We start from the raw sequence: 27140 nt of genomic DNA, 5'->3' as shown, positions 1-27140 counted from the left end.
TCCCACACTGGCATCAGTGTGGGTTTAATGTGCTGAGAAGTTTGATACCAAACTTCTCAGTCTTCAGTGTTGCCATTATGGTGTTGTGGAGCTCGTGTTTGACGAGCTCTCAGCGCCATGTACTCTTAAATGGTAGCACTGCACTTACAGTGCTCAGGAATGGACCGGGGCACAGGGCTCCTGCTCCTGTGCCCACACCATTGGCATAAGGCACCCAGCTAGAGGGGTGGCTGATGTATGCCATGGCAGTGTAGGTGATGGGCATGGCACACAGGGATGTGTGTCATGTCGACTTTGTTTTTGTCTTGCACTCAAACACTCATGTGTAAGGGTACAGGGCCTCTAAGGGTGGCACAATGAGTGCTGCAGCCCTTAGAGGCCTTCCCTGGTCACAAGGCCCTGGGTACCTAGGGTACCATTTACCAGGGGCTGACATGTGGCCAGGGTTTGCCAATTTGGGTTTTGTTTGTTTTAGGGAAGGAACATAAGCCCTGGGCACCTGATTGGCAGGAGTCCAGGGCACACTCAGTCAAAGTACATTCAGCAATTCAGCAAAAAGTGAGGGCATACCACGCAAGAAAGATGGCACTTTCTCACACATACAAATCACACCTGTACACAAATGCAGAAATGCGTTTCACTTCAACAGAAAAAATACTGACAGCCATTCAGACTGATGTAGCAAGAGAAAGAGCACTGGCTCAGGGGAAACGCATTATTGTCGTAACTCCGGCACCAGCTTTAGAAGCCAGCATCCCAAATGAGAAAGCGTTACATCCACGATGGATACAATGGGCTAATTCTCTTACTGCAACAGATGTTCAATACAGATTTGATCCCAGTTTAAAAACGCAGGCATTCCTGCAATACGAACAAGAATATCCTCTACCAAATGAAATCTTGCCGCTTGACCAGTATGAATATATAATTTACACAGACGGATCTGCTCAACTGGTGATAGGAAGTAGGTAGCAATATTTTTTCGGCGTGTGCTAGCGTTAAAGGTCGCATGCGTGATGGCAAGTTCCATTCTAGTTTCACAAAAACACAATCTCTAGGAGATTGCACGGCTCAGTTGGCAGAATTAAAAGCACTGATACTGGCACTTGTAAATGCGGATCGAGAATTCCCCACACTAATCGTGTGTGATTCTTTTTACTGTGTACAGTCTTACAATGAGTACTTACAGCATTGGGAACAAAACAGGTTTAAAGATGCAAAAGTTGGCACAATTAACAACATGTTATGGGAACAGGTAGCGGAATTGAAATCCGAGATACCGAGGACTCCGGTGATCCATACACTGAGTCATCAACGTGAAGGCGTTCACGTTGTTGGGAATTCATTGGCTGATGAAGCCGCAAAGGGGGCAGTTCGCACGGCTTCCATAGCTGTGCTGACTCGTTCAAAAACGAGGATAGACGGAGATATAATGGTAGCGGTCATCGCATAACGCAAAGGCAGCACAGCAGTACCTAAACAATTACCACTCAAAAACTCTTATAAATTAGATGCACAAAACATTCCATATGCTCAGATTCCTGGAGTGGGGGATAGAGTAATACCAAATATGGATCGTAGGCAAGGTTTAATATTAGCTGCACACGAGGGTTTGGGCTCTGCGCACACATGCATCACAGCGACTATTTCTTTACTGAAATAGCGCTATTGGTGGCCAGGGTTATCTAAGCAAACTAAAGACTATGTCTTGAAATGCGACATCTGCCAGCAGATGAAAGGCTCCACCGTTGCATGCCCGGCACAGACGCCATTACTGAAATCAGACAAACCTCTTGCATGTGTGTACATGGACCACTGCGGCCCCTTACAAACGGACGGGGCTTACAGGTCTATCATGGTGGCAGTGGATTCATGCTCAAGATTCCTATGGGTATGGCCTCAGATTTCGGCTGATGCTCGAACTGTTATAAAAGATTTGCGAGTCTTTATAGGTACATAGGCGGTCAGCACGCTACACTGCGACCGCGGCCCTGAGCTTAGCTCTCGGGCTTACAAAGAGGCCATGGAAGGAATGAGCGTAGCATTGCGGTTCTCAACTCCGTACCATCCCGAGGGAAATTCGGTTGTGGAGAGAAAAAAACGGGACTTAAAGCAATCTTTAACAGCTAGGGTATTAGGCAAGGGCAGTAGTTGGGTCACACACCTTTATGGGGTCCAGCGGGCATTAAACAACCAGCCAAGAAGCTCTCTAGGAGGTGTCACTCCATATGAGGTCCTCTTTGGGACACAAATGTGGGTACCTGATCTTGATTGTGAAGGCGCAGTGGCGGATGAAAAACCATTTGATATCCATGATCGTTTGGCTGTTTTACAGGATCTACATGAATCCAGGACAAAACAAAGCAATGTCCATCTAAAGCAGACTGCCACTGAGGAAGTCAAGGTAGTCACGGCAACACCTGTCTAGATACCAAAAGTCGGGGATCTGGTCAGAGAAGAAAAATAGCGGACGAAAGGGAATTTGGACCCTCTGACAGAAAACCTGTACCAGTCCTTACAGTACACGGAACAAGAACTGTGCTGCTCCCACCTCTTGCTGGAAAAAAGGAGAAAAGATTAGTCTCAATCGACTTAATCAAACAACACTATATGGCCGATACTAAACAGTAGGCCTAGTGGACTCAGATATAGCAGACGTCCTCCTCTAGCTACAATTCAAGAAGTTCAAACAGGAAGACTCCTCACGTTTGAAGAGCCATCTGTAAGGAATGAAGGACTAAGCAACAATGCTATGGAACTTGTTCCACTTGAACCAAACATTCAAATTCAAAATGAAAACAAGATTAATTCACAAGTTGTAATTCGACCAAATACAGACGTCTACATCAACTTGCCTCATCGAGAGGAAAAGAACATTTCAACCAATCCCGATGCAATTCCAACAATTGATCGAACTGCTTCTGGCTAATTCATTAACTTTGATACGTTTTCACTGGATCCAAGCAAACCAGAAACGACGCCAGCCAAAATACCGTTCAAGCAAAAGCAAAGAAAATTTTCTCTTTCTTCAAAAGACATACCTGGTATCACCTTGGATTGAACTCTAGGTAATTTCTTGGATATTGTTTATCTTTTCTGACTAGGCTTAGTATTGACTTTTAGTATGCTTATCAATGGACACTATCTTCAAAGAAGTTCCACAGCACACAAGGTCAACATCCTACTGAAGCCACAACCATCATCCCATCGTGAACAAAGAGACTCGTCATCAGTGAACATTACAGCAGTACCTATAACCGATGGTATAAGTATGGGATAAGGTTGATTTCAATATATTCGAACCGACCGAACTATTACAAATTAATCATGTATTTAAAATATCATTGAGTGATGTCATTACCTCCAGTACATTTTCTGATGATTGGGACACTGAAACATTAAATAACATGTTGTCTGATTTAGAGAAAACTGCTGCATTTTCCTATAATAGAATGTTAGAGGGTTCTGCAGACTGACAAAATGTACTGATACCAACATTTTGGTCATCATTTCCTGAACAAATCCATTTCACCTAGGAATGTTTGAGTACCATCAGTGGGAACATTGCCCAACACCACCGAAAACCAGTTCACATGCTTTTGCACGGATATTTTGCATACCTTTCAGGATTTTAATACAATAGAGCAATCAATCAAGGAATTTGTAGAGCGCACTACTCACCCGTGAGGGTCTCAAGGCGCTTGGATGGGGGGGGTGCTGCTACTGCTCGAATAGGCAGGTCTTGAGTAGCCTCCTGAAGGTTAGTAGGTCTTGGGTCTGCGGTAGGAGGATGGGGAGGGTGTTCCAGGTCTTGGCGGCGAGGTAGGAGAACGATCTGCCGCCGGAGGTCGCTCTTGGGATGCGGGGGATGGTGGAGAGGGCGCGGACGGCGGAGCGGAGCTGGCGGTTCGGGGTATAGAAGGTGAGTCGTCTGTTGAGGTATGCTGGTCCGGTGTCGTGGAGTGCCTTGTGTGCGTGGGTGAGGAGCTTCAAGGTGATCCTCTTGTTGACGGGCAGCCAGTGCAGGTCTCTCAGGTGGGGTGTGATGTGGTTGTGCAGAGGGATGTCGAGGATCAGACGGGCCGAGGCGTTCTGTATGCGATATAGTAGTTTCAGCAGTTTGGCCTGGGCTCCGGCGTAGAGGGCGTTTCCGTAGTCCAGCCTACTGCTGACGAGGGCCTGCGTGACCGTTTTTCTTGTGTCGGTGGGGATCCACCTGTAGATCTTGCGGAGCATGCAGATGGTGTTGAAGCAGGAGGATGAGACGGCGTTGACTTGCTTGGTCATGGAGTGTTGAGTCGAGGACAAACACCAGGTTGCGTGCGTGGTCGGTGGGCGTTGGTGCTGCTCCCAGGGCGGTCGGCCACCAGGAGTCGTCCCAGGTTGAGGGGGGGAGCAGAGGATGAGGACCTCCGTCATGTCAGAGTTCAGCTTCAGACAGCTGTTCTTCATCCATTCGGCGACGGCTTTCATTCCTTCGTGGAGGTCGCTCTTGGCAGTGAGGGAGAGGATCAGCTAGGTGTCGTCGGCGTTGGAGAGGATGTTGAGGTCGTGCAGTCTGGCGACGTGGGTGAGTGGGGCCATGTAGATGTTGAACAATGTCGGGCTGAGGGATGATTCTTGGGGTACGCCGCAGATGATCTAGGAGTCTTCGGAGCGGAAAGGGGGGAGGCGGACGCTCTGGGTTCTGCAGGAGAGGAAGGAGGTGGTCCATTCCAGAGCCTTGTCTCGGATCCCTGCGTTGTGGAGGCGTGTGCGCAGGGTGTGGTGGCATACCGCGTCGAAGGCGGCTGATAGATCCAGCCTCATTTTCTATAAGGTTACCAACACCAACACATGGGTGGCAGAATTGTTCTATAAAGGAAGGGACAAAGGTTGATGACACACTAAAGTACAATAGATCAGACCCAAATTGGAAGGATTGGGTGTTTTGGCCCTTAGACACAAATGTCAAACGGTTCCTACATATCACCGAGGGACTCAAGATGCATAGGCCAAACCTACGTTATGTACAGAGAGAACATCCAGGGGTAGTGACATCCTATAGTGTTGGGAAGTTATGCCTAGATTGGCTAGAAACCTCAACACTTGCAGAGGTAAAACAACACTTCGCTTTACTTTAAGAAATCTTGGGATTTACCATATAGATTACGATGCCGGAATGGGGATTGAGAAGTGTTTTAGTGGTACCAACTACAAGGACGCTTTAAGCGGTTCTCTCATATGCCAAGATATCGTTTTGCACGGGGCCTATAATGGTTCAGTTTCGAATCTGCCTTGCCACATGAAAGGACCACCAGCTGCCGTGGTCACGCCAGCGTTTGAGCAACTTTTGAATGGGAGTTACTTGATGCTGAGCGATCAAGGTTGCGTTGGCATGTTGCCGGCATCGCATATCTGGTCACCGTGAACACCAGGGTTACTAGCTGTATGCAAGTATTGTTTCCTCCGACAAATACAGTCAGGGAGGCGCTAGTATGGCCTTCACTGAATGTTTCTTTTATACAGTTTGATACTTTGAGCAGAATGAAAGCCATGGTTTCACAGCAGACGGCGCCATTAACCTCCGCTCGAGAAACCTTTGAACTCCAAATTGTAAGGACCTCGACAGAGATACAAGCACTAATTCATACCGACTGCCCCCTACATTTCATAGAAATGGTGGGACGTATCTCGAATATTTCAGATACGAACGGCATTGTACACCTATTTAAGACCATAGGGTCAGGATTCCACAACACCTTCCAGACAACCCTCGGAGTTATTCCTAACTTTATGCACTCCGTACTTGGAAGCATTTTCGGGGGTCTACCTCTGATCCTGCTCGCTGTAGCTGGAATTCTGATCATCGTCTACCTGCTGCACAATGGACGGACCATCCGCCAGCGAGATATCCTTCAGACCAGTCTTTGATGACTGCAACGTACATGTGTTCCGATGCCGGTTCTGCGGAGGAGAATGTGAGTTAGACATCTGACACGGAGACGCCAGCGGACTTAGACTCCAGGCTGGAACCCTTGTGGTCCCATGCACGACTCTGTCCCCAGCATATTCCCATCTTGACGCATGCCTTACTTGAGGAACTGCAGGTGCCTTTTACGCCCGAATTGAATTTCAGCTGTTGGCGGCGAGGAGTTTCATCTGTGCACACTTGACGTGCTATGTGATGTATGGCAGTGTTTGTCCCCTGCTGTAGCAGGCAGAGATAATGTTATGTCTCAGCCAGGACTGCTCAACTAAATCTGGCTCACCGTGTGCTGGAAACGAATTCAGAAATTTTCTTTCCCCTTTTCAAAATAACTTTGCAAATTGACACTTTCAATAAGCAGTGCCTTCTAAGTACGCTTGCAGTAGTTCAACTTGTGTGATCGAACCCATTTAGAACTGTGATTTGCAGAACTTTACAACAAAATGTCAAATTATTGCCAAAGAACATTTTATTGCCTCGTTTTTAGACTATTTTTAAATGGATCTTTAAAAAAAAAAAAAAACATTTTAAATGTCTTCTTGACCATATTTATGCACTGACACCGTTATAAATATGTATCTCAAAATGTGTATTATTAAGTATAAGGTGGAGTGGGTGTTATATTTCATATCGGTATCCTGACATGCTTTAGAGACCATCGTACTCTTTCCCTACATCATCTCCCCTTCATTTCATATGAATGAGCCTTATAAGAACAGAATGCCTTATAGGGACTGAACGCCTTATAAGGATTGACGCCTTTTAAGGACTAAACCTTTCACCTAGTTCTACGACGAGGGTGGGTTCTGCTTGATCGATATTGCTAAAACGTCATCCTTAGCACATATGAATAACTTACGAGTACACTCTCAAGGGGGGCATACTTCACCTCTCCTATCTACGCACAAAGGTTTAATCCCAGACGTCATCCTCATACTAAACCATGGTTAACACACGTACATAGACTGTATAAATACAGCACCTCTTGCTATCAGTAAGCAGGAGGGAACCAAGACTACAAGGCCGACACACTGACCAGAGACGCTGCGGCTCCGGTATGCAATCGCTCCAGCTGACAGTGGTCTAACCATCCCTTGCGGGGTGTCCAACTCAAGTCCGGGACGAAGACCCACACTCTCACTATTCAGGTATGGGGGTTCGACTAAATCCTAGCGGGATTCTTGGCTCTTAGATTCTAGGCTATTAGGCTTTTAAGCTCATTAGCTCTTTCGCGCCTACTCACATGGTAGGTACATCTAGACAGGCATCTTAGGAGTATGCACTTTATTTTATAAATGCACTTCATATTCATGTATGTGTTCATGACTATTGCAAAATGGTAGAATACAATTTTTTTTATTCACTGTACTGCTGATACTATATCTCTGCTACTGTATTACAATTGTAGCAGCACATACATTTTACATGAGAAGAACAACAGTACAATAAATTCTTATTATAAACACGCTCGACTATTTCTTCTGTGTATCTCTCTGAGAGCAAAACAAGTAAGCACAAGTGACTGAGTGAAAAGTAGTATATTGTTTCCACGCGTCCGATTATGTTCTGAAAGTTGCACAACCTAATCTCTCTGATAACAGGAGATTCTAGTAGCACTGCGAGATAGCGAATGCAAACCATAGGCTAACATATGCGGTGGGGGTGTACCAACTCAGTTTGCCACCAAGCCCACAGTATATATTATCTGTAAACAGCGCAGGTCCTGCATAACAGGGTACTATTAGGACGACACTACACTGGGTGCATATATTAATAAATCTATCACTGGAATCAGTGTGATTTAATAAAAACAAGAGATTTGATACCAAACATCCTTGGTTTCAGTGAAGCCATCATGTAGCTGGGGAAATCTTATTCACCAGTGTCCAGGACATATACTTATGATGGCTTCCCTGTCCACTTGCAATGTCTATGAATCGACTTCAACATCACAGGGGCATATCTACTCATGCAGATATGTCCACACAGGTAATATGACCCACTGTCTTAGGGCTATATGGCCTGCTGTAGGGGTGATTGATATATATATTGGCCGTAGCGTCTGCAGGCATGGCACACAGGATGTGTGCTATGTCGTGTGATCACTTTTGTCTGCACCATATCACACAGGCGGCAATAGCAGTTTGCATGAGTGTGGTGAGGGGTCCCTTAGGGTGGCACAAGACATGCGGCAGCCCTTAGTGACCCCCTTTTGTACCCATGCCCTAGGTTACCAGGGGTACCATCTACTAGGGACTTACAGAGGTGCTTAAGGTACTGCCAATTGGGGAACAATTACACAGTTTTATGGAAAGAGATCTGGCACCGGGGACCTGGTTAGCAGGAACCTAGTGCACTTCTGTCAAAATTGCATCAATTACAAGGCAAAAAGTGAGTGTGACCATATCAAAAAGGGCACTTTTCTACAATCAGGCAACAATTCTGCCTGCTCTTCTCCCAGATAAAAACCATATAGGTTTCCCGTCCTCTTTATTACTGAATTGCATGCAGTAATGTCATCCAGGATAGGGGATTACTGTCTAGATGGGTACAAATCTACCCCTTCCTCTGGTGAGTCTGCATGTAAGTGCTGCCAATTCCTTGCTGATTCTCTTACCGGAGATGGATGGCTCTTGCTCGATTATTTCTTCCTCTACTTCACAGCAGAACAATTCCTCGACTTCCTCTTATGACTCGGGTGTAAGAAGAGGGTCTAAGTCCATCACCTCTTGTGCCTCCTGTTTCTAACTTTATATTTCTTACGAAAATCATCAAATTCACATCCAACTCATTCTGGCCTCTATTTCAGCTATAAGTTGCCGTTTTGTAAATGTTTTTTCCTTTGTGGCTCTACAAATTCCTCAACATCACATGTTCCTCATGGTCCACCTCAGTGTCTACATGCTTATCTTCATCTGCCCTTGCCAACCCCAAGTCCCTTAGGGACTCCTGCTTCCGCTGGGATGAAGCCATGGCGTAGTGCAACCAACTCTTCTTTTCTCTTCTCCTGAGGGCTGTGGGTAGCAAACCTCTGCATGCAACTCAACAGTCTGACCTGTGGCTCTTCGGAAGACAAACAGCAGATGTTGTGGCTGTCCTTCGGTGGGCACTTGTGATAGCAACTAGAGAAAAATTAAAGGGAGTATGCTTCAGAACCCTTACTAACTGCTAGGCACACATGCTCGCAGTAGCTTGTTCAAAAAAACATTTGTGCTTAGTCAGTCTTTTTTTCTCCCGATGTCTGTAGGAAGTTAGGATGTAATCACCGAAGTCTTTGGCGCCCTTACATTTTTTATGCTTTTGATGAAAATCTTTCCTTTCCTGAGCCCTTGGCTGTGCTAGGACACACCACAGCCCAAAATAATGATTCTTAATCTTGAGATGGTGACCACACCGAAGGGTTTCCTGGACATATATCTGATGTTATTCAAGGAGGAACATAGCAAAGAGTGATTAACTATGCCAGCACAAAGTTGAAAAAAAATGACAATTTTGATCAGGCAACTAGATGGCGGAATAGTGCACAGCATGATTCCAAAAAAAGATTCACACTGTAAAACTGATAGCTCTTTTGTGTGCATGTCTCTTAGATGGGGTAGGGAGAATAATATCAGAGTGTCTCGCTTCTGCTGGGTGTTGATGCTTTCTTGTATTGGGGATCTCAGAAAAGAACCATCCTTCTAAGATCCACTTCTATGTGAATATCGGCTTCTGAGCCTTGGCCATTAGGTATTCAAATACACCTTTTTGAGCGATCTTTGAAAGTGGGAGGTTTGTTGCTAATTTACATTAGCTAAAGGTGGACTGCTTGATTATGCCTGGAAGTTGAATGCACTTCAGAGTAGCTCAGGGCCTGCGTATTGTTTATCCTGCTAGTGTGAGATTAATAAAATGACTTTCAAACATTTAAAAGAAATTATGGAATGTCCAAATTAGTAAATTCCAATGTACGTTATTAACCCAATACATATCCCTGAAAGGAGTAATCCAATAACTTGCAGAAGGACCTAAAGAGTTTAAGACAGGCAGGTAAATGTCACAGGTAATAAAAACAAAAATATTTGCAAATATCAGTTTAGTTCTTTGCTCTTTTGTGGATACAGTTTGGATCCTTACCAGTTCAGAGGATGTTTCTTGAGACAAACCAATTTGAAAATCCCCAAAAGAGATTTCTGTAGAGAGATTGTCTTCTCTGCTTTATCTTCCGGCCCCAGGCTCATTCTCTCATCTCTCCTGAAACATTAATTGGTGGTCTTTTCCTCTACAAAACATCTTTCTTTCACTACTTACACAATGCTTTCAGGGTCACTCAGATCCTCCTCTTTTACTTGGTCTTCTTCCAGTGTCCCCGTCACTATTGGAGTCTTCGTCTGCATCTGGCCAATGCTGAAAAACAATACGTATTGTTGGAAAATCAGTAGAGTTGTTAGATCTGGGAATGTTTCACTAAACGATAAGCTTGATTATCAATACTGTGAATAACTAAGCATCACCATAAACCCACCATGAATCCTCGTTGTCAATGGGCTCACAAAACTCAATACATTTTGAGTTACTTTAATCAGTGTACAAAATTATTTCTTGTATACTTATCACTGCAACACTATGTTTAACTAACAGGATAATGAAAATCTAGTGCATAGCCACACTACTGGAATATTTCTCAGAGTGACTGATAACATCTTCTGTTCTGGATGAAGAATGATATCATGGATGGACGCTGCCACATATTAGAAGATTGGTTGTATTTTCTAATAAGGTAATCTTAAAAGGTATATTGAGTCAAGTACATTGTAAATCTATGGACATAGATTTAATGAGAAACAAAATATTTCGTTGTCGTCAATGCAACAGAAGTTATGTGATCAAACGTTCCTAGACCAGTCATCAAAATCCCAGATAGGATATCAAATTGAAGCATTATGCAACTTCAGCAACTGAACATGTGTTCTACATACTAAAGCCCCCTGAGGTATGAAGTGACGAGGGGCAAACATGATAAAGAATAACTGAATACAAGTCTGATATTATAAGCACAAATGTGGAGTTCACTATTGCACACCACTGCCATCAAAGTACAATGCAGCCAAATTAGAATTCTATGTATGTGAAAGTGTAAATCTGCCCCTTTTGTAGAAGGAGGAATCAAAAGTGCCCTCTTTCTTGCATGGTATGCCCCCACTTTTTGCTGAATTGCTTATGTACTTTGACTGAGTGCCCTGGGCTCCTGCCAATCAGGTACCCAGGGCCTGTGTTCCTTCCTTAAACCTGCATGGAAGCCTAAACCAAATTGGCATCTCTGGCCACATGTCAGCCCCTGGTAAATGGTACCCTAGGTACCCAGGGCACTGTGACCAGAAAAGGCCCCTAAGGGCTGCAGCACTTATTGTGCCACCCTTAGAGGCCCTCTACCCTGACACACACACACACACACTGCCTTTGCAGGCTGAGTGCCTTGGTACAGAACAAAACAAAGAGTCTACATGGCACACATCCCTATGTAATAAATGATTGGGATTTAGGGCATTCGCACTCCTGTTGATTTAGTGACTATTGCGTTCCGGGTACTAATGGTAGGTTGGTGCAGTCAGGTAGCCCCTCCTGAGTGCGAGGGTACTGAATAAACTGAGATCCGCGTATTATCCTTGGTCGAGGACAACGTCCCCTGGGTGCACTCTTAGAATGATTTTAATAATGTTTCAACAACTGGTATATACAAGATCATTCTCATGTTTATTTTCTTGTTTTCAAACATAAAATTATATTCTTCAATTTTTCATAAATTACCCATTCACAGAAATAGTACCCTGACGAAGGGCGTGGCCCGAAATGCATTGGACACATCCCTATGTGCCATGCCCTCAACACACTGACCTGGCATACCTCAGTCATCCCTCTAGCTGGGTGCCCTATGCCAGTGGTGAGGGTACAGGTGCATGAGCCCTGTACCCCTACAGTGCCCAAGTCCATTCCTGGGCCCTGTAAGTGCAGTGTTGCCATTAAGAGTATACGGTGCTGGGAGTTTGTCATTACAAACTCCACAACACCATAATGGCTACATTGAAGACTGAGAAGTTGGTATCAAACTTCTTAGCACACTAAACCCACAATGATGCCAGTGTGGGATTTAATGTAAAATGCACGACAGAGGGCATCTTAGAGATGCTCTCTGAAATCCGACCAATTGCTAGTGACCTGACTGAGTGGCTGCGTAGGCTGCCACCACCAGACATGTTTCTGGACCCCTGGTGCTCTCGGGGTCTGTGAGAAAGTGCCATCTTTCTTGCATGGTATGCCCCCACTTTTTGATGAAATAATGAATGTACTTTGACTGAGTGTGCCCTGGACTCCTGCCAATCAGGTGCCCAGGGCCTATGATCCTTCCCAAAACAAAATCCTCAAAACCAAATTGGCAAACCCTGGCCACATGTCAGCCCCTGGTAAATGGTACCCTAGGTACCCAGGGCCTTGTGACCAGGGAAGGCCTCTAAGGGCTGCAGCACTCATTGTGCCACCCTTAGAGGCCCTGTACCCTTACACACACACACACACACACACACTGCCTTTGCAGGCTGAGTGTTTGGGTGCAAGACAAAAACAAAGTCAACATGACACACGTCCCTGTGTGCCATGCTCATCACCTACACTGCCATGGCATACATCAGCCACCCCTCTAGCTGGGTGCCTTATGCCAATGGTGTGGGCACAGGAGCAGGAGCCCTGTGCCCCTACAGTGCCTAGGTCCATTCCTGAGCACTGTAAGTGCAGTGCTGCCATTTAAGAGTACATGGTGCTGAGAGCTCGTCAAACACGAGCTCCACAGCACCATAATGGCAACACTAAAGACTGAGAAGTTTGGTATCAAACTTCTCAGCACATTAAACCCACACTGGTGCCAGTGAGGAATTAAATGTACCAAGCAACCCAGATGGCATCTTAGAGATGCCCCCTAAAACCTAACCTACAATCCACGTCTTTTCTGAGGCTGCCTAGGCTGCCACACAGCAGACATGTTGCTGGACCCCTGGGTAGGAGAGCCCCTGCTCTCCTGGGCCTGCAACAATCCACATCCTGGGCGAGGTGCTAAATCTCCTCCCCCAGGATGGGCAGGGGGAAGCTTCAAAGGCATGCCCGCCTCTGTGAACTTCCCCAGGCCACTGCAAACCCCACTCTGGCGGGAAGCTTGGCCGGAAACCCCAAATAAGGACAGGGGATGTGCCAGCCTGCCAACCCCACCCCTCAGGTGGGGGAGGTGAGGCGAAGCACATCTCCGGGCTCTCGCCATCTTGAAGATGGGGAGCCCTACCCTATCAGGACTAGGCTACTGCCCCCTCCCACAGGAGAGAGGCAGGATAGGGGGTGTACCCACCTCAGGAACCCATTGGTCCCTGCCTTTCACCTACCTGTAACGCCCCTAAATCTAGTATTTAGGGGCACCCTGAACCTTTCTTCCCCAGATTCCAGATTCCAAAATCCGAAGAAGAGCTAGAAGAAAGAAGACCTGCCCTGCAGCTGCTAAGAAGAGGAAGACACAAATTGCTTTGGCCCCCGCCCTACCGGCCTGTCGACCCTCGAACCTGCTCCTGCTCCAACCCGGCATCTCTTGTGGCCAGCAACCTCACAAACCCCGGAAGACCTGGCTACCTTTTGACTCTAAGCCCCTGGGACTCCCATGAGTAGAGGCTCTACTCAAAATCTACTTCCAATCCCTGGCAGCAGCCCGGAACCGCGATCCAAGCACACTCTTCACCAGCCAAGCCTGGCCTGTGCCGGAGTGAACAAAGACCACAAGGACAACCCCACGGCGACTGTGACCCCGAGTCCGGCACCCAAGGACCTCCCTCGACACTCCTGAAGAAGCCTGCAGCCTCAGAACAAGGTGCCCCCCCCAACCACGATCAGCAGAGGGTAAGATATCCCGACACCAAAAGGCACCCCTGCACCCGGGGACCCCTGTGCACAATCCCGGGGTACCTACCTATCCTCCAACTACCCAACTTACCTCTCGAAGTGGTGGTGGCACCTGAAGAATCCTCGTCCCCGAGCTTGCAGTCTTTTTCTAAACCGGAGATTTCTCATTAAAATCAACTGAGTGCCCGAAGGCTCAAAAGCACCCTGCACCCAGCCGCCCGAGTGGCCCTGGCAGTGCAACCTCTACACCTATCTTATTCCCCACTTGCCCTGAGTGAGTGACCAGGAGCCCAGCTCCCACAGCTGTGTGGCCTGCTAGTCAGCAGCCACCAACCAAAGCCCCCCCTATCCCTCATAGGATAACATTGGGCCTAACTCTCTCTGCACCCGGCAGCCCTATTGCCGCTGGGAGTGAACCAACTCTACCTACCTCACCCTGGGGGACCCCTGAGTCTATGCCCAGAACCTTAACTCTGCCAGTCGAGAACTTATCTTTAAACCGATAACTCAATGTTCTCCATAGGGTAACATTGACTGGCTTTTTCTGAAATTTCTTCCCAAGTGTGGACTTTTCAAAACTTAAAATATTCACCAAAAATCAGCCGAGTAACGAAAACGAAAATACTCACCTGCTCTTAGGTGAGCTCCCAGTGCTGGATCTTGGTACCCAGCACTGACTCTGAAAACTACTTACAACTGTACTTACCAGAAACCCAATTTTCTTCCATAGGAAATCATTGACTGTTTTTCTGTGAAATTTCTTCTAAGTGTCAATTTCTGCAATCTTTAAATATTCTTTAAAAATCGTATAATATATGGAAACGTAATTACTTACCTGTTTTGAATAAAGGTCCCAGTACTGAGTCTAGGCACCCAGTACTGGATTACAAAAGTAACGTTAACATAACATACCTGCAATTTGAATTTTCTGCCGTAGGAAATCAACTTTTAAAAAAAGCAAAATATTGTCTAAAAATCATCACAGTAATTAAGTCGACTTTTTTCACTTGATTCCAAGTACTGACCCAGGACTGAATCTAGGATCCAGTCCTGGAATTCCAAAAGTAATCCTAAAAGTAATCTGTGGCAAATAACATGAAACTTCCATTGAACTCAATGCATTATTGTGTTTAAAATAGTGTTGCCTATTGCAACCACTTGCAACTGTTTACAAAAGTCAATTGCATATTGCAAAATTATTTATATAAAGCATCTCATTTTGAGAAAGTATATTTTAAATCCAATTGTTGGTTCTAAAATAAAACAAGCATATATTTTGTATATATAAACCATTGGCCTAGAGTTCAGTTATTGAGTGTGTGAGACCATTTGCTGACTGAGTGTGTACAACAAATGCTTTACACTGTCCTCTGATACTGCCTTACTGCTCGACCAAGCTACCACTTTAGAGAGTAAGGTTATATCTAACTTTAGCCTCTGCCAAGCCTCTGAGGACTGTGGACTCTGTACACCCTGTACCTATTTGGGAACAGTATATACAGAGCCACTTTCTGACAATGTTATCCTAGGGAGAAAAGGAATATGCTACTTACCAGTATGCATCTGTTATTGGCATATAGAGCTGCAGAGCCACACACTAGGATAGTAGATCGCCATCTGGTGTTGGTCTCGGATGCTTGCAGGTTGTTGTCGTCTTCGGAAGAAGTCTTTGTGGTCACGGGATAGGTGACTCCTCCCTTGGATGACAGTGCGCATGGGCATCAACTCCATCGTTAGATTCTTTTTCGCCATGATGGGAAATGAATGAGTTTGTAGAAAAGAGAGAGATGTCCATGTGTAATGTCTAAGTAAGACAATGCTAGAAAAGATACAGGTCCCGGGGAAGTGGGTGGGCGTGTGTGGCTCTGCAGCTCTACATGCCAAGAACAGATGCATACTGGTAAGTAGCATATTCCATTCGAGGCATATGAGCTGCAGATCACACACTAAGATAGACTATATAGCAGTATCTCCCCTAGCGGTGGTCACCTGTATCGGTTGCAGCAGTTTGAAATAAAGTTTTAAGGACAGCCTGTCCTACAGAAGCTTGTTGCTTTGCTTGCACGTCAACACTATAGTGTTTAGTGAAGGTATGTGTTGTAGACCATGTGGCTGCCCTACAAATATCTTCTAAGGGAATGTTTCCTAAGAATGCCATGGAAGCCCCTATTTTGCGTGTGGAATGTGCTCTAGGGGGAACCGTTAGTGTGCGTTTAGCCTTGTGGAATCATATTTGGATACATTTAACTATCCACCTAGCTATCCCAGATTTGGAAATGGGGTTGCCTTTATGTGGTGAAGAGAAAGCTACAAACAATTGTTTTGTTTTGCGGAATGATTTGGTTCTGTCGATGTAGTAAAGAAGGGCTCTTTTAACGTCTAAGGTATGAAGAGCTCTTTCAGCTACCGAGTCTGGATTTGGAAAGAACACTGGTAACTCTACTGGATTGGTTAAGATGGAATGGAGATATGACTTTTGGAAGGGATTTTGGAGTTTTCCTAAGAACCACTTTGTTACGGTGTAATTGTAAGAATGGTTCTTGTATGGTTAAAGCCTGGATCTCACTTACCCTTCTGAGGGATGTGAAAGCGATAAGGAAAGCCACTTTCTATATGAGGAACTGTAGTTCGCATTTATGCAGAGGTTCAAATGGGGGTCACATAAGCGTGGTAAGAACAATGTTTCGATTTCACACTGGAGAGGGTGGTAATCTGGGAGGAATTGTCCTTTTTAGTCTTTCCATGAAGGCTTTGATCGCAGGTACTCTAAAGAGTGACAAGTGTTAGCGATTTTGTAAGTAGGCTGCTAATGCTGGCAGGTGGAGACGTATGGATGAGTATGCCAAATTACATCTTTGCAAGTGAAGTAAGTAGCAAATGATGTCCTGGATGGATGCATCCAGTGGGTTTATATGATTGTTAGTGCAGTAAATGGCAAATCTTTTCCATTTTGCAGCATAGCAAGCTCTAGTGGTAGGCCTTCTGGCCTCTTTTATAATATTCATGCAGTCTGGTGGCAGGTTGACGTAACCAAACTCTAGGACTACAGGAGCCAGTTCGCCAGATTCAGTTGACCTGGATCTGGGTGTCTGATTTCTCCATGGTTCTGGGTTAATAAGGACAGGGAGAGATGCAGTTTTTGGTGTGGAACTAGCGAGAGTTCCAGTAGTGTTGGGAACCACGGCTGGCGTGCCCATGTGGGAGCTACTAGGATCAGTTTGAGAGACTGTTGCCTGAGCTCGCGTACCACTAATGGAATGAGTGGGAGAGGCGGAAAAGCGTACGCAAATCTGCCTGACCAGTTCATCCATATCGCATTGCCCTTTGACTCCGGGTGGGGAAACCTGGCGGCGAAGGTTGGGCATTTTGCGTTTTCGTGTGTGGCGAACAGTTCTGTGTCTGGTTGGCCCCATTGTTGAAAAAAGGGCAGTAGGACCTGGGGATGTAATTCCCATTTGTGGATCTGTTGTGTTTGTCGAATTAACAGATCGGCAATTTGATTGTGAAACCCTGGAAGGTGTTCTGCAAGCAGGTATATGTTCTGAGGAATGGCCCATCTCCAAATGTTCTTTGCGAGCTGGGACAGCTGGAGAGAATGTGTGCCTCCTTGTTTTTGTATGCAATACATGGCTCTCATGTTGTCTGTCCGGATGAGGACAGTTTTGTTCTGGAGATGTAGTTGGAATGATTTTAGTGCTAGGAACACTGCTAGCAGTTCCAGGTAATTGATATGGAGCACTTTCTGTTGAGTGGTCCATTTGCCCTGAGTGGTGTGTCCGAGGAGATGGGCTCCCCATCCTGTGAGTGATGCGTCCGTTGTGAGCACTATCTGTGGAAGAGGCTCTAGGAACGGCCGCCCTTTGGACAGGTTTGTTATGTTCCACCATTTCAGAGAGCGATGTGTGCGGCTGTCCACCAACACCAGATCTGAGAGTTGTCCGTGAGCCTGGTTCCACTGACGTGCTAGACATTCTTGCAAGGGACGCATTTGAAGTCTTGCATAAGGCACAATGAAGATGCATGACGCCAATGGGTCTCCTTTGTGAGCTTCCCCAGGCCACTTGCTGGTTTCAGCAACTGGTCCCAACTGGTTCTTACCCCCACTTTGGGCGGGAGAACCGGCGGGAAAAACAAGTGAGGAAGAGAGGTGTGCCCACCCCTGTTAACTCCTCCCCTCAGGTAGGGGAGGCGAGGTGAAGCACATCTCTGACCGAGCCACCCAGGGAAAGGCTTATGCCGCCCTCCTACTGGAGGGTGGCATAATAGGGGGTATACCCACCCGAGAGAAGGGACCTATTGATCCCAACCTTTTTACCTACCTGTAACACCACTAAACCTAGTATTTAGGGGCAACCCCGAACCTTGCTTCCTCAGACAAGAACCTGCAAGAAGAAAATAATAAGAAAAAGAAGGATCGAGCAGCCGTGCCGAAGCTAACGAGGAGGACGTCCACTGACTTGACCCCAGCCTACCGGCCTATCCCTACCTCGAACCTGCTCCAGCGAAATCCCGGTATGTCCTGCATCCAGCAACATCGACAAACCCAAAGGACCTGCCTGCCTTCAATCCCAAAGACTCGGTCTCCCTTGAACACCGGATTTGTTCAAACAGACTCCAGTTCCGCAAAGATCCGTGGGTCTGCACCACTCTGCACCCGACGCCAACGGCCCGAGTTTGAATGGCCCAACACCACGAGGAGGACGCCCCCGCGATCCTGCACCGAGATCTGGCAACCCCTGACCTGCCTCAAGCCTCCAGCAGATGCCTGCAGCCTCAACCCGGAAGGTCCCCCAAACGAGACCAGCGGCTGGTAAGAATATCTGACCCTAAAAGGTACCCCTGTACCCAAAGCCCCACGGCCTTGGGTGGCCCAACCGACAGTGCCTAACCAGCCCCAAAATCTCAACTTACCTCTCCAAGTGGTGGTTGCACCCAGAAGACCTTTGTCCACGAGCCTGCATTGCTTATGCAAACCGGAGACTCCCCATTGAAAGCTACATGGCTTCCGACGCCAAAACAGAACTCTGCCAACGGCCACCCCAGTGTCACTGGGGGTGCATCTTTTGTGCTGGCCCAAACCCCCATTTGTCCTGAGAATAGGTCCAGAAGTTTTGCTCCCACGCCCCAGTGCCCAGCTCGTCAGCAGCCATCAACCGGAGGCTTCCTGTCCCCAATTGGATAACATTGGGCCTCAGCACTCTGCAACCGGCCAACCTAGTGCCACTGAAGGTGTAACAAGAGCGAATCCTTGACCCCCGGAGTCTACCCCCAAAACACATACTCCCACATCAAAGTACTTACCTTTAAACCAATAACTGACTGTTTTTCTATGAAAAGTTTCTAAGTGTGGAGTTGGAAAACCTAAAGAAATTCTTTAATTTTGCACTAACCAACAAAAACGCTTTTACTTACCCGTTTACAGGAAATGTCCCAATGTAGTATCCAGGTATACTACACTGTGTATAAAAAGTAACGTGAAAGTAATGTACTGGTCATTTTACTAAAAAGCTAGTTCAAAGTATATGTACAGTATTTACAAAGCATTGCATTTCTCAGTAACAATACTGTAAGTCAAAACAAAGTGCATATACAATTACAATCTAAACTGTATTACAACTGTATATTTACTGCAAAGTATTTATCACTTACCTGTGCCAGGCTTTCTTGATTCTAGGAAATAAAATAACTAAAAGAATATTTTTATACAAAAACAATTGGTCTGAAGTTCAGTCTTTGAGTGTGTGAATTTATTTGCTGACTGAGGTGTACAACAAATGCTTAACACTGTCCTCTGATAAAGCCTTACTGCTCGACCACACTACCACAAATAGAGTGTGAGGTGCTACCTACTTTACTTCTGCCTACCTTTTGGGTTACATTGGACTCCGTGCACACTATACCTCGCTTTGGTCTAGTATACACAGAGCCAGCTTCCTACTTCAAGTACAATTCAATGTGTTTCCACCCTTAATTGCTTCAATAGCGAACCCCTTGGGCTTCACAACTGACACTACACTCTACCTCATACACACACAGTTACTCTATCACCTACTTTCCCCTTCCCTCTGAATAAAACTAAGCACTTGTGTACAACGCAGATGAAAATAACAGCATGTGCCTTAAACATCTAGGACTGGCCTTCGACAAAACCACTCTTGTAGGAATACCTCAATAATAATTTGCTCCTTTCAAAGCTGTTCATTTAACAGCAAGACAAGTTTCTGTAAAGAGGAAACCTGACAGGCCAGTGGGCGAGTCTAAGCCCAATTGATCAATTGGACACTCCTATAATAAACCTTTCAACTGAAGTTCTGGATGGGGCGGGGGTGGTTGTTCTCCCTGTTTATTTGTTCCCCTTTTCTTTCTCCCCCAACTTATTTTCACATTTTGCCTCTTCCCTGTCCCTTACCCCCCTCTCCCTTTTTGTACTACTCCCTACACTCACCAGCCTGAAGGTATAGGTTTGCGTGTTAAAAACTCCTTTAATAAACAGATATGAACCAGAATGCGTAAATATGATTACAGTCAAAATATGGTGCCTCGTGTACAAAGTGATTCATCTAAACAAGCCAACATATTAAGACAGTTTGATAAGCACTTAAGGCTGTCAATCTGGCATCAGAAGTAAAAACTCTCCAATGGGAACCAAGGTACAAAAGTTAAACTAGCAGAATCTGATAATTCACAGAAGCTGCAACGAAGTCACAGTCGAATCTGTAACCAACCCTTCCTCTTTCAAGAAGTCCTTAAAAGCACATCTTGTTGGACCACATCTGAATTTTATTATTCATGCGACTTAGGTTACTTTTATTTTTCTATTATTTAAAAATTGAATTTGCTTATCAATCAGTTGCACAATGCTCCATTTTGTGATGCACAGAAATACCTCCTGGTGCAGTAGTGAGATGGAAAACAAACAAATGTGAATATAAAAATAAAGACTTCTGAAACCCCTTCCTAATGCTCTATCAGACAATCCCTCGCACACCAGATTGAATAACTGAGCCTCCTCGACAGGCTGCAAGGCATGTTCGCAAACCAGTGTCCAGGCACACAGGGGCATCGCCGGGATGCCGGTCAGTCACGTCCCCATAGGTTACAGCCAGCAAATTGAAAGAAGTACATCACAGGCAGATTTAAAACCGTAGCCTACTCTTGAAGCTAACCTTAATTCTTGCCTCAATGGACCAGATAACAAAGTTTCTAAGTACAAGCAAAGAGTTACAGTTTCCTACCATCCATACAAGCATTTCATTTGGCATACATACCCTGCATTGTTTTTATAGGAAGGAGTCGGCAAGTTATTTGTTTGCGGCCTGTTCTCCGGGACTGCTTTTGGAGAGATCTCCAGCTTCGGCTTCTTGGAAGGTGTTAGACTGTTGCATGTCGAACCTCTCTTCACACAGCTGGACTGAGTTGGTATGGAGGGCTTGGGGATAAGAGGTGCAAAAACAACAGGAGAATGAGGAGTGCCATTCGATTTTGGGGACGGAGTCACCTGGGGTGGGGGGACAGGTGCCTCGGTAAGATTAAAGGTTGACATTCCCTGCAGCAGTGATGGCCTAAGGATGGGAAGGCCTGTTGAAAGGGCCATCATCCCAGAGTTCACTGGAAACCTTTGGAGGACACAATTCTGCTGAAGTCCCATGGATTGAGGCATGACAGTGGAAGTTCCAATGGTGAACTGTGCAGGACCATTGGGGACACCTGTCCTAATAACGTTCAGCATGGGCATTACATTCAGCAGGGGGCCACTAAATGTCCATGTGGGAGCATCATTCCCTACAATTCCAAGAGGAGCAGATGCCCGCAAAATCACTGTTCCCAAATTAGGCTGCTTTTGAATTGGCGTTAGCATAGCTCCTCCAAGGTTCAACTCACAACCGGATTTCTTGATGTTAGGGGCTACCTTCCTGGGATTTCCCCTGGAATTACTCTCCACAACTTGTGAGGATGGTCTGATCTGTGGGATTACCATGACCCTCATGTTACTTGAAGGAGTTGGCTCCAACCGCTGGCATGCTGTCCCATTGCCTCGCTGGTTACGGAGGTTCCCAATAACGGAGTGAAAATTTAGTTGTTCTCCTCCACTGCAACTGACAACTGGAGCACAGGGAGAAGGACTGATCGGCACAGGCTGGCATGTGATGACCTTTTGATCTGGGGATGGGGCACCTGGAGCTGTATTTGACTGCACTTTCACAAACAGCTGCCCTTGTTTGTTAACCATGAGAACTTTGGAGGTGGTGCTAGGTTTATGAGCAGAGACAGATGGTGTTTCCAATTTGGCCATTGTGAAAGTAGGCACTTTGGGTGAAAGCGAGAGAGGTTTGCACACCCTCTGCAACTGAGGGGGATCCTTTAGATTCAAGACTGTTAGACTTGGGTCTATGGGCCGGCATCCAGCTGACAGCCATGTTGGTTCAGATGGTTTACTAGCAATGAGCTGTTCTCGTCTTGTAATGGGCCCACTGCTACCATTAATCAAATGAAAGTTGCTTCCTGACTGCAAGGGAGCAACAGGAAGAGAGTCTACCCTTGTAACCGGCACAGGATGTAATAGGGATTTTGGTGGATTGGATAGCACCTGGGGAACTGTGACTAAATTGTTTGCAAGAATGTTTGATCCATTCTCTGACACAGATTTGGGAAGCACCAGAGTGGGAGAGCTGTGAATTCTCTCTCTGGAGAGTGTCTGAGTACTCGAGTTGAAGTCCTTTAGCACAAAATCTACAATGTCAGATGGAAGGTCTTCTGGGACTGTATCTACAGAAGCCTGAGGGTTTTTAGAATCCACTGCGGGAGCAAACGCTGGTTGGATGTCAGTTGTCCCTTCAGCTGCCTGTGACGAACCTGTTGCATGAAATGAAATGTTTTTTGTGACATGGGGCATTCTAGTTTCTGTGGTGGTGGTGACACTGCTGGTGTCACTCTCCGTGCCATCATCAACACCATCTAGTTGCTTTATATGAGGCAGCTTTAAGTCCATAGGGTAAGGAAGAAGATCCATGTTCCGGGTCACAACAGTCCTAGAGAAATTGTAACAGTTTTGTGAATTATCATCCTCTGAGCTCTCACCACCATTCACTGCAACATGATGTCTGCCTGATGTACTTGTGCCTAGACCGAACAATCTATCTTCTCTGAACTCCTTTGCCTGCCGTGTGTTCACCACAATTTGGCTGTGACACGGAGGTTTATCCTCCTGAAAGGTGCTGTCCAGGACACTATCATCAAACTCCAAATCCGAGACATTCAGTGAAGAGACTACTTCCATATCACTTTCATCAAAGGCGTCCACACAGAATCCAGGCACAAGCTGGCCATCATCCACCATGGACCCGAGTGGGCACCCGGGAGAGAGGAGTCCTGGTGAGCTAACGGTATCACAGTACTCCAGGTCCTGATATGCACCAACATCAGGTGACTCAAAGCTCTGCAATCCATCCATTTCAGATGGGGTGCTTGATCTTTTAAAGTTATAAGAATGATCTGCTCCTGAGAAATGAGAGTGGGAGGTGGACTGTGGTCCAGAGGTAGAGGTCTGCATGACAAAGTCGATTTCAGGCAGGCTAGCAATTGCTGAGGTAGGCAGGTTGTGCTGATGGCCCCTACATCTGCTGGAGGGGTCAGGGCTTGATAGTGCAGCGGTGATTGATGCTCCACCCTTGAGAGAGACTGGACTTGAAGGACTGATCTTGGTTCTGACATTGGTGGCACCAGTTGTCCGGGTTGGTGAGGAAATCTGACCAAGAGTTGTAGTACCATGACTCACTGGACTGTGGCGCCTGGTTCTCCGTAACGGCACAACATCTGGATCACTGACAGTCAGAATGTGGTGGGACACAGAAGTTGGGCTTCCTGAAAGATATAAAGTTTTAGAGCACATTAAAGCCACACCACCAGCTATGGTACCATACCCCATTTCTTATAACATAGTGGTAAAAGAATAATAAAATAAAAAAACTGCCATTATTTCTAGTTCCATGAGATGCAAATATAGCAAACATACCCTCTGGTAACGATAGAAGGAGGGAACCAACATCAGATAGAGATAACATTACCCAATGACACACACAATCAATTTTCATTACAGGAAAAGGTAATGAACAAAAGCAGTTTACGCATATTACACAAATCAAATTATTGTGAAAATGCTGTTCAGATTTGTGGCATCCACTGGTTGAGTTTTACAAGTCCTCTGTTTTGCTCAAAGTTTGCACATTTAGCACCACTCATGGGCTATTCTATAATTAGGTTCCTCCGTGACAGACACTTTTGTGTCACAATGCCTCAAAAGGTAGCCCTGTCTTTAGACTCTTGCTCACATAATATACACAAAAGCACGTCAGTGATTTATGATGTACACAACCTCACATGGCAACTTGGTCTGTCACACGTGAATCAAAATGGAATCAAAAGGAAAATATACTTGACCGCAATCCAGTTCGTTATCATGCATAGTTACCTTGATATTCATAAAGAGGAAGTGGTTAATTATCTCCAACAAAAGATTTGCTGCTTGAAAACCTTTCTGGATCCACATGCTGTGCATTATTATGACATTTAGTGGTGGGGTGCCCCTATTTTGTTTCTGATTCGGACGTCAACTAGAAGGTGGACAGTGCCAGCTCTATAATGAGCTTAAGCCCACAATGCCCCACTAGTGATTGCCATTGTGAGATTCTACCCCAGCCCTAAGTTTGCTTACCCATGCCAAAGTGAAATATGTTGCTTTGACCCTTTTAGTGTGACCATAACCCTTTCACTGGGTAGGTGGGTGGGTCACATGCAAATCCAGAAATGACAATGCTGCAAAACTTATTACAGCCAAGTAACATTTTCCTTTTGCAGCATGACTCTTTTCTGTATTCACATGTTGTGCCGCAGTATTAGGCCTTTGTGGGAGGGTGGGTTGGAGTGTAATGTTGCAAAAAGATGTCTGATGGCTTTGCCATAAACGTGCCTTCCTGATTGCATTGATATCTACAGAGTAACGTTTTATGGAGGTATGGACTGATGACCAAGTTTCAGCCACGCATATCTCATCAATTGGGAAATGTGCTATGAAAGCCAGTGTGGCCCCCCGTTTCCTGGTAGTGAGTGCTCTTAGTTTGTTAGCCTGATTTCTCCCTGCAAAAGTTTAGCAAGTCTGGTTGTTCTGCATGATCCATGTTGCGCAGGTAACTTCTTATTTTGTTAACAATAGTCCCTAGCTTATTTATAGTTAGGAAGTAAAAATTCAACATAGACTTCGGTGAGACCTATGTGATTTCCTCCTCTGTCCAGCCGGACAGAGGAGCATTTAATCTTGATTATTTGAGAAGATATAAGCAAAATCAATCAATCAATCAATCATGGAACTTATATCGCGCACTACTCACCCGTAAGGGTCTCAAGGCGCTTGGGGAAGGGGGTCTGCTACTGCTCGAACAGCCAGGTCTTGAGCTGTTTCCTGAAGGCCAGGTGGTCCTGGGTCATCCGCAGGTGGACGGGTAGGGAGTTCCAAGTCTTAGCTGCCAGGTAGGAGAATGACCTTCCTCCAGCGGTGGCTCTCTGGATGCGAGGGACGACGGCGAGGGCGAGGTTAGCGGAACGTAGCCGGCGGGTGGGCGTGTAGAAGGTGAGGCGGCTGTTGAGGTACCCTGGGCCTAGGTCGTGGAGGGACTTGTGTGCGTGGGTGAGGAGTCTGAACGTGATCCTCTTGTTGACAGGGAGCCAGTGCAGGTCTCTCAGGTGGCACGAGATGTGGCTGCGTCGGGGGACGTCCAGGATGAGTCGGGCGGAGGCGTTCTGGATACGCTGAAGTCTTTTCTGAAGCTTGGCTGTAGTACCGGCGTAGAGGGTGTTTCCGTAGTCTAGTCTGCTGGTGACGAGAGCGTGGGTGACCGTCTTCCTGGTCTCGGTCGGGATCCATCGGAAGATCTTTCGGAGCAAGCGGAGGTTGTGGAAGCAAGCTGAGGAGACGGCGTTGACTTGTCTGGTCATCGATAGGGAGGAATCCAGTATGACGCCCAAGTTGCGTGCGTGGTCCGTCGGTTCAGGTGCGGTGCCTAGTGCCGGGGGCCACCAGGAGTCGTCCCATGCGGAGGGTGATGGTCCCAGAATGAGGACTTCTGTCTTGTCCGTGTTCAGTTTCAGGCGGCTGATGTTCATCCATTCAGCGACGTCTGTCATCCCTTCGTGCAGGCTGGCTTTGGCGGTGTCGGGGTCTCTGGAGAGGGAGAGAATCAGCTGGGTGTCATCGGCGTAGGAAATGATGTTGAGGTTGTGTTGGCGTGCGATGGCAGCGAGGGGTTTCATGTAGATGTTGAAGAGAGTAGGGCTGAGCGACGATCCTTGCGGGACGCCGCAGATGACTTCGGTGGCCTCGGAGCGGAACGGAGGGAGGCGTACTCTCTGTGTTCTGCCGGAGAGGTATGAGATGATCCATTCCAGAGCCTTCCCTTGGATGCCGGTGTCGTTGAGGCGTTGGACTAGTGTGCGGTGGCAGACAGTGTCAAATGCTGCGGAGAGGTCTAGGAGGATGAGTGCCGCTGTTTCGCCGTTGTCGAGCAGGGCTCGGATGTCGTCGGTGGCTGCGATGAGGGCTGTCTCGGTGCTGTGGTTGGCTCTGAATCCGGACTGTGATGGGTCGAGGGATCCGTTCGTCTCGAGGAAGGCTGCCAGTTGCTTGTTGACGACCTTCTCGATGACTTTGGCCGGGAAAGGAAGGAGCGAGATGGGGCGGTAGTTCTTGAGGTCGGTCGGGTCCGCTGTTGGTTTCTTCAGCAGAGCGCTGAGTTCGGCGTGCTTCCAGCTCTCCGGGAAGGTTGCTGTGTTGAAGGAGGTGTTGATGATGTCTCGGAGGTGGGGTGCGATGGTAGAGGCTGCCTTGTTGAAGACATGATGGGGGCACGGGTCGGTCGGAGATCCGGAGTGGATGGTGTTCATCATGCGTGACGTGTCTTCGGGGGTCACCTCGGTCCATGTCTGGAGGGTGGCGGCGGGGCGCGAAGGTACAACCGATGGGTGCGGGGGTGAAATGTCGAAGCTGTTGTGGATGTCGGCGATCTTGCGGTGGAAGTACGAGGCGAGGGAGTCGCAGAGGTCCTGTGAGGGAGTGATGTCGTTGTTGCCGGTGCTGGGGTTGGAGAACTCCTTGACGATGTTGAAGAGCTCCTTGCTGTCATGGGCGTTCTTGTCCAGTCGTTCCCGCAGAGATTTCTTCTTGGTGGTGCGGATGAGCTGGTGATGTCTGCGAGTGGCGAGTTTGAGTGCT

The 27140-nt window shown here is 46.7% G+C and overlaps 1 protein-coding gene across 2 annotated transcripts in view; it reads right to left on the bottom strand.

Annotated features, from left to right (window-relative positions):
- KMT2B (lysine methyltransferase 2B) overlaps positions 1-27140 on the bottom strand; it is a 694916-nt gene that overhangs the window by 114872 nt on the left and 552904 nt on the right. For both annotated transcript variants that reach the window (XM_085615911.1, XM_085615910.1), the window contains exons 27-28: positions 21148-23740; positions 10259-10354 (exon numbers count right to left, since the gene is read on the bottom strand). In XM_085615911.1, coding sequence (XP_085472037.1) covers positions 10259-10354; positions 21148-23740 — 2689 coding nt within the window. The remainder of the gene's footprint in view (positions 1-10258; positions 10355-21147; positions 23741-27140) is intronic.

Source organism: Triturus cristatus, chromosome 7 (assembly GCF_964204655.1).
Source record: "Triturus cristatus chromosome 7, aTriCri1.1, whole genome shotgun sequence".
Lineage (NCBI taxonomy): Eukaryota > Metazoa > Chordata > Amphibia > Caudata > Salamandridae > Triturus > Triturus cristatus.
Note: the sequence above shows the minus strand (reverse complement) of the source record. Positions and strands in the feature narration are given on the sequence as shown.